General features: G+C 38.3%; 1 protein-coding gene across 4 annotated transcripts in view; it reads left to right on the forward strand.

The window, feature by feature from the left end:
- LOC150094297 (protein mono-ADP-ribosyltransferase PARP4-like) overlaps positions 1–13,375 on the forward strand; it is an 879,331-nt gene that overhangs the window by 834,929 nt on the left and 31,027 nt on the right. For all 4 annotated transcript variants that reach the window (XM_090411811.1, XM_090411813.1, XM_090411810.1 and 1 more), the window contains one exon: positions 7,682–7,769. In XM_090411811.1, the coding sequence (XP_090267937.1) occupies positions 7,682–7,769 (88 nt within the window). The remainder of the gene's footprint in view (positions 1–7,681; positions 7,770–13,375) is intronic.

Genomic DNA, 13,375 nt, shown 5'->3' on the forward strand with positions numbered 1-13,375 from the left:
AGCCTTGGGCCAACTATCTCCGATTGGGTACCAGTGGAGATTGAACTGCCCACTCAGTCTCCAAAAGTTAGTTAGGGCTAAATGGCCTCGCCTACTCCCGTATACCGGAATAAAAGGCATTAGCTGATTTTTTTTTTTTTTTAATATAATAAATTCACTAAAAACTACAATAATATACTAAAAATACACCAACTAATTTTTGAAAAATCAAATCAGAAAAAATCACCGTTTTACAGGTGCTTCCTAAAAACACAACTGCACACAAAATAGCCTTGGACCCTTATATTGCAACCATTCTCTGAGATGTATTTACAACCTTTGCAATATGTCCTCTGAAGCTCAAATTTCTATCTACAATCATCCTAATATCCCTTGCTTCTTATGTGAATCATCTTATATGTGAATCTCAAATTTCCAAACCTTAGATTTAGTTGCATTAAAGTGATATCCTCATTTATTTGTCCACCTTTCCAGCTTATACAAGTCCTCTTGAAGAGCCAGAACATTGACATAAAGATTGAAAACTAATGGTATGGTCAGTTCCACAGCACATTATCTTAAAACATCTGGTATTTGGATGTATTCCAAATACTTACTCAGTATTTGGAATACATTCACTTCTGACACTTCACCACTCCTTATCCCTCTAGGAATGAAGTCTCTTGAACCAGGATGAACACACTAATAAAGTGATCATTAAATAGCTCAACTATGTCATCTACATTGATCATCTGAGTTCCATCTCTATCCACAGCAAGGTAATCCATCCACAATCATTTTCCTCCTCTTTGCTGCATAGTAAGATAACTCCTTGGGATTCTCATTTGATTGCAAAGCTAGTCTTCTGTCATATTCTATTTTTCTTTCCTTACAATAGTCACTTTCCTAGCCTGAGCCTTATTCTTCATGCAGCTGTTCTCATCTCTCTGTTTATGTCTTCCATAATCTCTTGATCATCAGCAATTCCTCCATAATTTCTCTAGTCGTTCATTTGACTCCAAATTCTTTATCTTCTTCAATCAAATTCAGGTATATAATCTGCCACTGCTATCACCAGGTTTTTCTTAATTATTTCTCATTCACTACAGACCTTTCTTCTTTCAAAATCCATTGTACTGCTGCAAGGTGGTTTCTAAGTCTGTGATAGTTGCCTGCCTTATAATTCCATGTAAATTCCTTCTGCCTTTGATGCTTCTCCATGCATATCCATCCTCCTAGTCAGGACTACATGGTCACTCTCACCAACTGGAGGCAAGTAAGACATCTCAGTGACAGTCAGATCCTCTGATTATTACCAAATCCTAAACTCTAGACAAAAACTCATGTTTCCTCCATCATATACTGGATTCTTTATTCTGTAATTATGTTGCATAAGCTTTGGGAGGAGGAGAGCACATTGCAGAGTTTCATGCAATTGTGTCATGTAACATAATGTATGTTTTTGCTCATTTGCAGTTTAAACCTTGTATGTATAATTGTTATTTTTTATTTCATATTTATTAGTTAAAATAATAAATCAGTTTTGTATTTGTGCTACCTCTCCCATAGAGATTCAATCTTTTCATTGAATATTTGCATTGACAGAAATATAGATGTCCTGTTATTTAGTAAAATTGAATTGAGAATTAAACATAATTATTATTATTATTATTACCCAAGATCATATGGAGTCAAAGACTCATCTAGGAGGTCCTTTTTATCAAACACACACACACAGCTCATCATACCGCGCTTTAAACACACTCAAATTCTCTGCAGATACCACACTCTCAGGCAAGGCATTCCAATCATTCACAACTCTGCATGAAAAAAACCTGCTTCTTACTCCCCTACATTACACCCTCCTTATACAGCTTCCAGGGATGACCCCTGGTTCTCCCTGATCTCCCACTATTTTCTGTAGACCCTCTCCAGCATTGATCCTATAATAACCCCTTAATAACTCGTAGGTCTATATCATATCTCCCCTCCTCCTCCTGTCCACCAGACTCTGCAAGTTGCATCTTCTCAATCTTTCCTCATACTCGACATTCCAGAGGTTAGAAACTACCTTAGTCAGTCGCCTCTGGCCCTCTCTAACATCTTTTCATCCTTCTGAAAACCAGGTGACTAAATCTGGGCACAAAATCCATGTGTGGCCTAATCAAAGCCTTATACAATGGAACAAGAATCTCCTTACGTCTAGAAGGCAGTATCATCCGCATCATTCCCAAAAGCCTTTGTGTTGTCTTCACAATTTTGGCTATGTGTCCCCTAAATTTCAGATCCTTATCCACTATCACCCCAAGATCTCTTATTTCCTCCACCTCCAACAACATATCCCCACCAACATAAATTCTACATCCCATCGTTGTTTCCCAAATTTTAAAACCTTACATTTTGCAACAGTGAACTGGCATCCCCATTCCCGTACCCAATCACTCAATTTATTCAAATCTTCTTGTAAGGCCACAACATCTTCTCTACTATTCGTCCCAACTTTGCATCATCTGCAAACAACTGAATATCTCCATCCAAATCTTCACCAATATCATTAATATACAATTGAATTGAGAATTAAACATAATTATTATTAAACAGAATGGCCCTAAAACAGACCCCTGAGGCACACCACTAGTAATTTTCCTTTTCCTGGATATTGCTCCCCCATACACAACTTGTTGATACCTATCAGATAGCCGGTCTTCAATCCAATGCACTAATCTAATATCCAAACCCATCTGCTCTAGTTTGACTATCAACTTATCATGCGGTAATCTATCGAAAGCCTTTGCAAAATCTAAGTATATTACTGTGTATTCTTCTCCACTGTCCATGGAAGCAGTCACATTATTGTAATAAGTAAGTAGATTATTAAAACATGTTAGTAGTGCATGGAGTATAGTTAAGGGTCATTTAGAGGAAGCAGTATTAAATTGTATACCCTAGGTTAAATTGCATACTCTAAGGATGGTTAATCATGTTGGAGTTAGATGGATGAGTAATATCATTAAGCACAAGCTGCAGAAGAAGAAAATGCTGTGGATAGTATAAAAAAAAGAAAGGTAGCCAGCAAACTCATGAATAGTACAGTGCTCAGACAAAAAAGGTGAGCAACATGGTAAGAAAGGCAAAATCAAATTATGAGAAGAATTTAGCTGAGTAGGCTAAAGGAAATCCTAAAGAGTTCTTTCATTATGTTGCAATAAGAAGAAGAATAACTAAGGAAGAATTAACCTTAATGAGTGATGATGGTCACAAGGAAACAGAAGTGGAAAAAATATTTGAGTTATTGAGCATATATCACTTTTTTTTTTACCATTTGTTCTAGTACTTTTACCACCATGCCTGAGATACTGATTGATCTATAATTTGCTACTGTAGTCTTAGAACCTCCTTATGCAAATTGAGCACTTTGCAAGCATATATCTTCCTAGTGATATTACTACTTGATATTACTATGTGACAAACACTGATGTGGGAAGAGAGGTGGATGAATTGGAGGTTCTTAGTATATTGCAGAATCTCACTGTAAATCCAGCTGTGGGATTAGATGGAATATCAGCTAGGGTTTTGCAAGAATGTGCAAGGGAACTGACAGTTCCTTTGATTAAGCTGTTTAACTTAAGTCTCAGCTTTGATAGGGTTCCAAGGGAGTGGAAAGAGAACAAAATTATTCCTTTGCATAAGGGAGGTTCTAAGACTACAGTAGCAAATTATAGATCAATCAGTATCTCAGGCGTGGTGGTAAAAGTACTAGAACAATTGATAAAAAAGAGAATTCAAGAATAGTTATATAAAAATATGATACTATATGAGGATCAACATAGCTTTGTGAAGGGTTGGTCATGCCTTGGTAATTTACTAACTTTTATAATAGAGTAACAGCTGAGTTAGATAAAGGAAATGGCTACACAATGATTTTGCTGGATTTTGCAAAGGCATTTGACAGAATACCACATGGAACACTGTTACACAAATAAGAATAAATGGGGATGGATATGACACTGGTATATGGATGGATAAGAAGGTGGCTGCTGGACAGATCTCAAAAAGTGGTGTATGGAGGGGCAGAATCGAGCTGAAAACAGGTGACTAGTGTCGTGCCACAAGGTTCAGTGTTGGGACCATTGCTGTTTAATTTGTACATAAATGACATAGGAAATAACCTGAAAGGAAATATTCAGTTGTTTGCTGATGATGCAAAATTAGGTTAGAGTAATAGTTAATCAAGGCTTGCAGGAAGATTTAAATAGGCTGTCAGTATGGGCAAAAGTTAATGGGTGTCAGTTTAATGTCAAGAAATGTAAAGTTATGCATTTTGGGATAAATAGATTACAAGCTGTGTATCACATAGATGGCACTGTACTCCAAGAAATAGATAAAGCTGAAGATTTAGGGGTGGTGGTAGACAGAGAGGTAAAGTTTAGAGGACATATTGCTAAGGTTGCTAAATTAGCCCATAAGATTACTTGGCTATTGAAGAACATGCTAACAAGTAGAGAAAAGGAAGTTGTAATTCTTCTTTATAAGGCCTTGATACACCCACATCTGGATTACTGTGCTCAAGTCTGATCCCCTGGATTTCTTGGGGATGATGAAGCAGTGTAGAGGATTCAGAGGCAAGTGACCAAGATGGTGAGTGGCCTGTGGAATGTTCCCTATGAGGACAGATTGAAGGTGTGTTTGGTGCAGAAGTTGGTTGATAGGAGAAAAAGATGGGGATATGGTAGAAACATTTAAGTTGCTTAAAGGATTTTATAGGATAGGTGCAGGGAAAATGTTTCAGCACTTGGCCAGAGAGACCAGAACAAGGGATCATCCCTGAAAGTTGAATTAAAGGTGTGGTCAGTAAGGGTGTGAGGATTAGATTTTTTGCTTGGAGAGTGGTGAATGAGTGGAATGGGTTGCCATATCAGTTGTTAGTGCTTTTTCTGTTAATGGGTTCAAGGAGAGGTATGATAGATTGTTTGGACAGATTGGGTCTCTAACAATGAGTCTTCGGACTCCGTGGAGGTGCTCATATAATAATAATAATCTTCTTCTTCTGCAGCTTCTCCCACTTAAGTGGGATCACTGTTGATGATGAGTCTCCTCCACATCCTCCTATCTTGGGCTGTCACCACATCCAAATTCTTCATCCTCAAGTCCTCTTCTACCAGCTCCCTCCATCTCTTCTTTGGCCACCCACGCTTCCTCCTTCCTTGCACATCCATCTGCATGACCCTTCTTCCCACATATTCATCCTCCCGCCTCATCACATGACCAAACCATCTCAACCTTGCCTCCTGTATCTCCGCTCCTAAGTTCGTAACTTTCACTGTTCCCCTCACATAATCATTTCTCAGACGATCCTTTCTGGCCACACCGCACATCCACCTAAGCATTCTCATCTCTGCTACTTCCATCCTGCTGATGTTATTTTTCCTCAGGGCCACAGTTTCCATAGCTGGCTTGACTACTGTCCTATAGATTGTGCCTTTCAGATTGATCAGCACCCTCTTATTGCATAACACTCCAGCCATATCCCTCCAGTTCCTCCCCGCTTGTATCCTGCATCCCACTTCCTTCTCAGCTCCTCCATCTTCTTCCACTGTTGAACCTAAGTATCTAAAGTCCCTCACCTTCCTGATGACATTTCCTTCCAGCTCCAGATCTGTCTCCTGGCTGCCGCCCACTGCGCAACACATATACTCTGTCTTACTTCTGCTCAGTCTCATACTTCTCTCTTCCATTACTTTTCTCCATCTTTCCAGTTTAGTTTCAGCTTCTTCTCTTGAATCTGCACACAGCAAGATGTCGCCCTTTCACAGTCTCTATTCTGTCTCCCTATGTGTCTGTTCAAGTCTCCTCTGACAATCACATCTCGTTTTCTTCTAGTTCCCTCATTTCTTCATCTAGCACTTTCCAGAACTCATCTTTCTCCTCTGCTGTACAGCCAACTTGTGGGGCATATACACTTAATATGACCACCCACTCTTCTCTGAGACCCAATTTCATTCGCATGATCCTGTCGTTCCTCCTACCCACTTCCAGTACTTCGCCCTTCATTCTGCCACACACCAAAATTCCTACACCATTTCTTCCCTCTTTATTCGCTCCAGAGTAGAACAATTTATATCCATCTCCCAGTTCCTTTGCCTTTTCCCCCCTTCCACCTTGTCTCCTGCACACATAAAATGTCCAACTTCTTCTTCCTCATCATGTCTGCCACCTCTCTTCCCCTTCCAGTCATGCTTCCAACATTCAGTGTTCCCACTCGCAACATCCTCTCCACCTGCTCGGCTCACTTCTTTAACCACACCTGTCCTTGATGCGGTAGCCCTTGTCCACTTCTTGCAGCTGTAGGGCGATGTGGCTGCACGTCGCTTAAGGGGTACACCCTAGCCCTTATATCATTTTCTCTTCGACTCATCATAGCTAGAGCTGGCAGTGAAGTTTTACGACCAGATGCCCTTTCTGACATCAATCCTCGCCATTTATCCGGGCTTGGAACCGGCACCTATTGAGGCTAGCTTGCCTCCTTCAGTGGCTGCATAAGACGAAATGACTTAGCAAGGAGAGGAGAAAGAAGCAAAGAAAGAAGGGGAGGAAGCAGTCTACAGAATAATATTACAGATGTATATTACATGAAGTCAGGCATGGTCCAGCATCTGGTACCTCAGGTTTGCCATGCCAGTACTCACTAAAGTGAGCCCTTGAGGTCGCGTATAATAATAATAATAATATTGGAAATCTGAAGTGGCTTGCAAAATTTTCATGTTTTGTCTTTAGAGCAGGTTTTCCAGATTATGTTAAAAATAAATAAATAAAAATCCTTGACCCACCTCCTGTACTAATGTGCTATAGGTTTACGACCTTTTGATGGAGTTGCATAAATAAAAAAATTCCCTCAAAACAGAACCTGCCTTAGTGTCTCAATTGAAACTTAAAAAGGCTTCAATTTGTACTTGTAAAATAATAAAAATAGAAGCTATGATAAATCTATCAGTATTTCATACCTAAATGATTGAAGTGAAACTTAGAAAGTTTGAAATAATTTTTCAAACTTTCTGAAAATAAATTATTATTATTATTAACAATGCAGTAGAGGTTGTTCAGCTAATTGAATACCCACTTTGTTAAGAGCTATGAACCTGGTATATGTGATGTGGAGCTCACTGCTCCACTACACTATACTATACTACTATACTGAATGATGGGACTGCAATTTGTCTATAAGGCTGATGGGATTTCATAATGGATGCTAAGAGAGAGAGTATTGCACAAAATTGGCTGTACCCATTGCTGGTTATGTAATTTGAGTCTCAGTACAGAATAGATTATCGTGCATTGTTCCAGATTGGGAAGGATGCATCATAATCCTATTGCACATGGGTGGTGCAAAGACTATTATATCTATCAATCTGATGGTAGCTTTGGTGTGGTAGTCGCGACATTGGAAAAGTTGGTTAGAGCTTGCTTGTTTTAATGGGTAGAAATTGGGTACATCTTGTTTTTGAGTAACTTGCTCACATTTTGTAATAATTTTATGGTTGAATTAGACAAGGGGAAGTGCAAATAGTATGAATAAATTCATGAGTGGATATGACAGGCAGTGTAAGCTCTGACTCCCTGAAGGTCTCTTGTAGTAATAATAATAATAATAATAGTAGTAATAATAATAATAATAATGACAGGCTCATTTATACTTTTTTATAAGGCTGGATATTGGGAAGAAGATCACTGCATGAAGTTATTAAAGCAGCCATTATATCCAATATTGGAAAATGCAGGCTTAAAGTCCTTAGGTGAGTAGATAGGAAAAAACATTACTTTCTTAAAGCAGTGTTTGATTAAATTTTTAAAAAAAATCAGTCTAAAGATATTCTATACAATGTTTTTAGAAGTAAATGAATCAAATATTAGAAAGTTTAAACATTTTTCATATTAGCATAATTTTAAAAGTAACTTTCAAAACTAAATTAATGATATACACTCTGGTTTCTTTTTATGCATATCTTTTTAATGCAGTTTTGAAGTTATGCAGTGCATAACTTCAAAACTAATGTACCATTGTACGTAATGAACAGCATGTTGCAGCACATTCTGCCGTGACATGAGTAACGTGCAAGTCAGTGAGTGTCCATGAAGTTTAATTTTGCATGTGAGTAAGTGTTTGTCTTTTCATTATTGTAAGTCTAAATTTTGCTAATTGTTATTTTAAAGATTTAATTTGGCCCAGTGGAGAAGAAAAAGCGCCAAAGAAAAGCAATTTCTTTGGAAATGAAAATTGCAATTTTAGATCGCTTAGCAAAAGAAGAGGGATCTATAGCGATTGGTAAACATTTTACTTTAGGTGAATCTACTATAAAGCAATTAAAAAGAATGAAGTCGCAATAAGAAAATTTATCATTTCTGGCACTAAATTTAGTACCAAATTATCATCGTACTCAAAAGATGCTTTATTAGAAAAAAACGGAACGAGCGTTTGTAATTTGGATTGAAAAATTAACTCGAAGAAAAATTCCTATAAGTGGTTATTTAATTAAACAAAAAAGCTCTTCGGTTTTATGAACAGATGAAGTAATTGGAATCATCTTCTTCTGCTTTCCAGGCTGGTAAAGAATTTTCGGCTAGCAAAGGATGGCTAACCGGATTTGTAAAAAGGAATGCACCTCATAACATGAAGATTACGTGAAGATGGTGGATATTGTCCCGATCAAATGTTTAACGCTGACGAAACAGGATTGTTTTGGAAGAAAATGCCAACTTCCATCGCAAAGTCTGAAAAATAAGCAAGTGGGTTTAAAACAAGCAAAGATCGAGTAACGTTGTTACTTTGTAGCAATGCATCAGGGGGATCGAATGTTGAAACCCCTCCTAGTAAATCGATCTCTAAGTCCACGTGCTCTAAAAGGTAAAGAGCTAAAACAGCTGCCGGTACATTGGATGGCTAATACAAATGCCTGGATAACAACTGCTGTATTTACTGAATTGTTCAGTAATTGCTTTTTACCAGAAGTGGAAACATCAAAGTAGGAATGGGACAAATGGGCTTCTGCAATTCATGTACACTAATGCCAGGAGTATTAGGAACAAGAAGGAAGAGTTTTTGGCGTTGGTTGGCACTTCCAGGCCACAGGTTGTTGGTATTAGTGAAACATGGCTGACAGAAGATGATAAAGCTAGTGGGATTGAATGCAACGGGTATAGCGTGTTCAGGAGTGACAGGGTGAATAAAAAGGGAGGAGGAGTGTTATTGATGATAGCTGATGAGATTTTTGCTGTTTGGTGTGAGATTCTATCTCACACCAAACAGCACATTTGAGGCTGTTTGGTGTGAGATAGAATCTAGCAGAACAAAATATACAATTGGGTACTGCTATAGACCAGGTGATGGAATCGATGGTGGGGATAGTATGCATAGGCAAATAGAAGAAATGAGTGGAAGGAGAGTAATTATTATGGGTGATTTCAATTATGGTAACATTGACTGGAAAGAGGAGAGGGCACATGGGAGGAAGGAATTGGATTTTATGCAGTTATTAAGGGACAACTATCTGCATGTATTGGAAAATACCAGGGGGCAGAGAGTGCTTGACCTAGTAATTGCAACTGAGAATGTGGCTGTAATGAACATGACCATGTTGCCACCAATTGGTGAGAGTGACCATAAGCTCATGACTTGAGAGGTGACTAAAGGAGTGGAATTTACAATTAAGACAGGGTACATGTGGAATTACAAGGCTGGTAAGTATGACAAGCTTAGATGTGTGCTTGGTTCAGTGCCATGGCATGTAAAACTGCAAGGACTGGATGTTGATAGTGCATGGGAGGTGGTTAAGAAGTGTTTGCAGGAGGCAATGGTTGACTGTATACCAAGGGTCCGAATAATAAATCAGGTAGCGGTTAAATGGATGAATAACACTATTAAGCTTGAGCTGTAAAAAAAGAAACAATTGTGGAGGGAATTTAAGGAGAAAGGTGACCAGTAGGCGCAGGAACAGTATAAAGCTCAGGCCAGGATGGTAAGAAAAGCAAAAGCGGATTACGAAAGAAAATTGGCCATGCAGGCTAAAGAGAATCCCAAACAGTTTTTTCAATATGTTGCAAGTAAAAGGAAAAATGCTCATGGTAGAATGATCTTAAAAAATGCTGAGGGTAGGGAGGTAACCAAATCAGTCGATATAGTGGAATTACTGAGCGAGCACTTTGCAAGAGTATATCATCCAGGTGGTGACGTTGCAGGAATGGAAGAACCAACAGCTTATACTGGAATTGTGATTAATGAAGTAGAGGTAACTAGTCTATTACAGAACCTCAATGTCAATACATCTGTGGGATTGGATGGTATACCAGCTCGTGTCGTATGTGAAGTGACTAAAGAATTGTCAGTGCCCTTGACCATTTTGTTTAATTTGAGCCTCGGGTCTGGGTCAGTCCCAAGAGGGTGGAAAGAGGGGAAAATAGTTCCGCTGCATAAAGGAGGTTCCAAGACTGCTGTTGAAAATTAGTGGCCAATCAGCATAACAGGAATCAATATCAAGGTCTTGGAGAAAATAGTCAAGAGGAAAATACAAGATTGGATAGAAGAAAATGGGATACTGTATCGGGGACAGCATGGTTTTGTGAAGGGTAGGTCATGCCTCAGTAACTTGCTCACGTATTATAACACAGTGACGACTGAACTGGATAAGGGTAATGGGTTTACAGTGATTCTACTGGACCTTGCTAAGGCCTTTGACAGGATACCACATGGAATTCTAATCAGTAAATTGCAGCATATGGGGATGGATATAGGGTTGGTGAGATGGATAGGAGGGTGGTTGACAGAGAGATATCAGAGAGTGGTTTATTCAGGAGTAGAGTCCACAAGACGGCCTGTGACTAGTGGTGTGCCACAAGGATCTGTTCTTGGACCACTGCTGTTTAATTTGTTCATTAATGATATAGGAAAGGATCTGAGAGGAACAGTTCATTTGTTTGCAGATGATGCAAAGTTGGGTAGGGCAATAGTGAATGCAGATGACGTCAAAATTTTGCAAGATGATTTGGATAGATTGGAGTTCTGGGCTAAGGTGAATGGATGTCAGTTTAATGTGGCAAAATGTAAGGTTATACATTTTGGGGTGAAAAGATTAGCAGCAGATTACTACATTGGTGGAACTGTACTCCAGGAAATTGATGAGGCACGAGATTTAGGAGTGTTGGTGGATAAGGAGTTGAAGTTTAGGGGGCACATTGCAAAAGTGGCCAATTCAGCTCATCAAATCACTTGGTTGCTGAAGAATATGTTGACAAGCAGGTTATTGTTCCTCTGTATCGAGCCTTGATAAGACCCCCATTTCGACTACTGTGCCCAGATTTGGTCACCTAGGTTTCTTCTTGATGGGGAGGAGGTGGAGAGGATCCAGAGGCGAGTGACCAAGATGATAGCAGGTCTGTGGAATGAACCTTATGAGAACAGGTTGAGGATTTGTGGGTTGCAAAAATTGGTTGATAGGCAGAGGAGGGGAGATATGATTGAGACATTCAAATTACTGAAGGGTTTCTATAAAATTAATTCAGAAGATATTTTTGAGAACAAGGCTGGTTGTGGGAGGACTAGGGGACATCCATGGAAACTGGGCAAAAGTGTGGTTAGTAAAGGTGTTAGAGCTGGGTTCTTTACTTTTAGAGTGGTGAATGAGTGGAATGTGCTCCCACAGTCTGTGGTGGATGCTGTGACAGTGAATGAGTTTAAGGCGACGTATGATAGATACTGTATGAATGTCGAATAGTTGTGATGGATATGATTTGGGGGCTCCCTCTATGAGTCTAATGACTCCCTGGAGTTGCCCGTAATAATAAAAACATATGTGAAGCAAAAAGCTCTCGATTTTAAAGTTTTATTAATTGTTGACAATGCACCAAGTCATCTGCATTTAGAACATCCAAATGTGCAGGTAGTTGTACTTCCCAAAACAACAATATAAGCATTATTCAGCCATTAGAGCAAGGCATAATTGCTACTTTTAAAAAATATTACGTTAAGCACACTTTTCAATTTATATTGGATAAACTAGAAAATGAATCATTAACAGTAACTGACATTTGGAAAAAAATTTCTATTTTGGACTGTTTAAATCATGTTGCATCTGTTATTGCTGAAATAAGACCACAAACTTTAAATGCCTGCTGGAAAGCAGCTTGGCCTGGATGTGTTGCAAACAGTGCAACCATTCAAACATCTACATTATCAGTTGAAATCATTACTTTGGCACATAAAATTGGTGGAGAAGGTTTTGATACATTTAGCCAGAATGGTATAGACAAATTGCTTTTGATAATGCCTTAAGTGGCGATGATATTATTGCATATTGATTAGCTTTAGATATCGTCGAAGATCCAGAAAACGATAGTGAAGCGGAAGAAAAACCTGTCCCCTCACTGCAAATATAATTTGAGGTCTTGAACTGTGCAATAAATTGGAAAATCATTTTTCTTGTTAATGAAAATTCTGAACGACACTTTAAATTCCAACGTGAACTGAAGAACTGTATGTCTGGATATCATGAGCTGTATAAAAAAATTAGTAAAGTCATCATCGCAAAGTTTAATCACTGATTGCATTGTCAGAAGGAAAAAATCAGCACAGAACGAGGGTGAAGCTAATTCTGTTTGTGAAGAACCATTGCCTTTACCATACAGATCTGATGCGCTGACTATCTCTTCTAGTGATGAAAGTGATTTTGCGCCAGTTTGCAAACGTTGCCGAATATTGTCTAATAGCGATGATAATTCTGATGAAAAAATGTAAAAAAAAAAAATGTTACTTTTCAATAAAAAAATGAATAAAGCTTTAAATCAAACTTAGGCATTCTTATTTTCCTGAATTTTTATAAACTTTTTTAATGTGATTTTAGGTTTATTTTAATTCATTGCTTCAGTTTTATGTGGTTTTAGAAAATTATGGAGCGTATCCCTAATTTTTCAATGTAAGTTAGGTCTTTTTTGTACGATTTTTTATGCGTGTTTTTCTGTGGAACGTATGTACCACATAAAAAGAGACCCGACTGTACAATCAGGATTTGAATTAATATATCATTAATTTAGTTCCATATTCCTTATTGGAAAGAGGAATTTCAGGAAGTTCTGATGTGATATTTGTTACAAGAGGATTTGATAGGTTGGCACTTTGGGTAGATGATTTCACTTTAAAGTTGCAAGGCATGAAGTTGTGAACTCTGGCTAGAAAATATCCAGTGAAATGTATTGCATTGATGAAACTTTACTGTAGGAGGTGGATAGGAAGGTGAAATTCAGGGTATACCATATAAAAGTTGTAGAGGTAATCCAGAAAATTGCTGCTATAATATTAACCCCTATAAGGCACTGGAGCCATGCCTGAATTTCTATTTACAGATCTGGTCAC

Source organism: Typopeltis vanoorti, chromosome 22, assembly GCF_054136105.1.
Source record: "Typopeltis vanoorti isolate ZY-2024b chromosome 22, IOZ_Tvanoo_1.0, whole genome shotgun sequence".
NCBI lineage: Eukaryota > Metazoa > Arthropoda > Arachnida > Uropygi > Thelyphonidae > Typopeltis > Typopeltis vanoorti.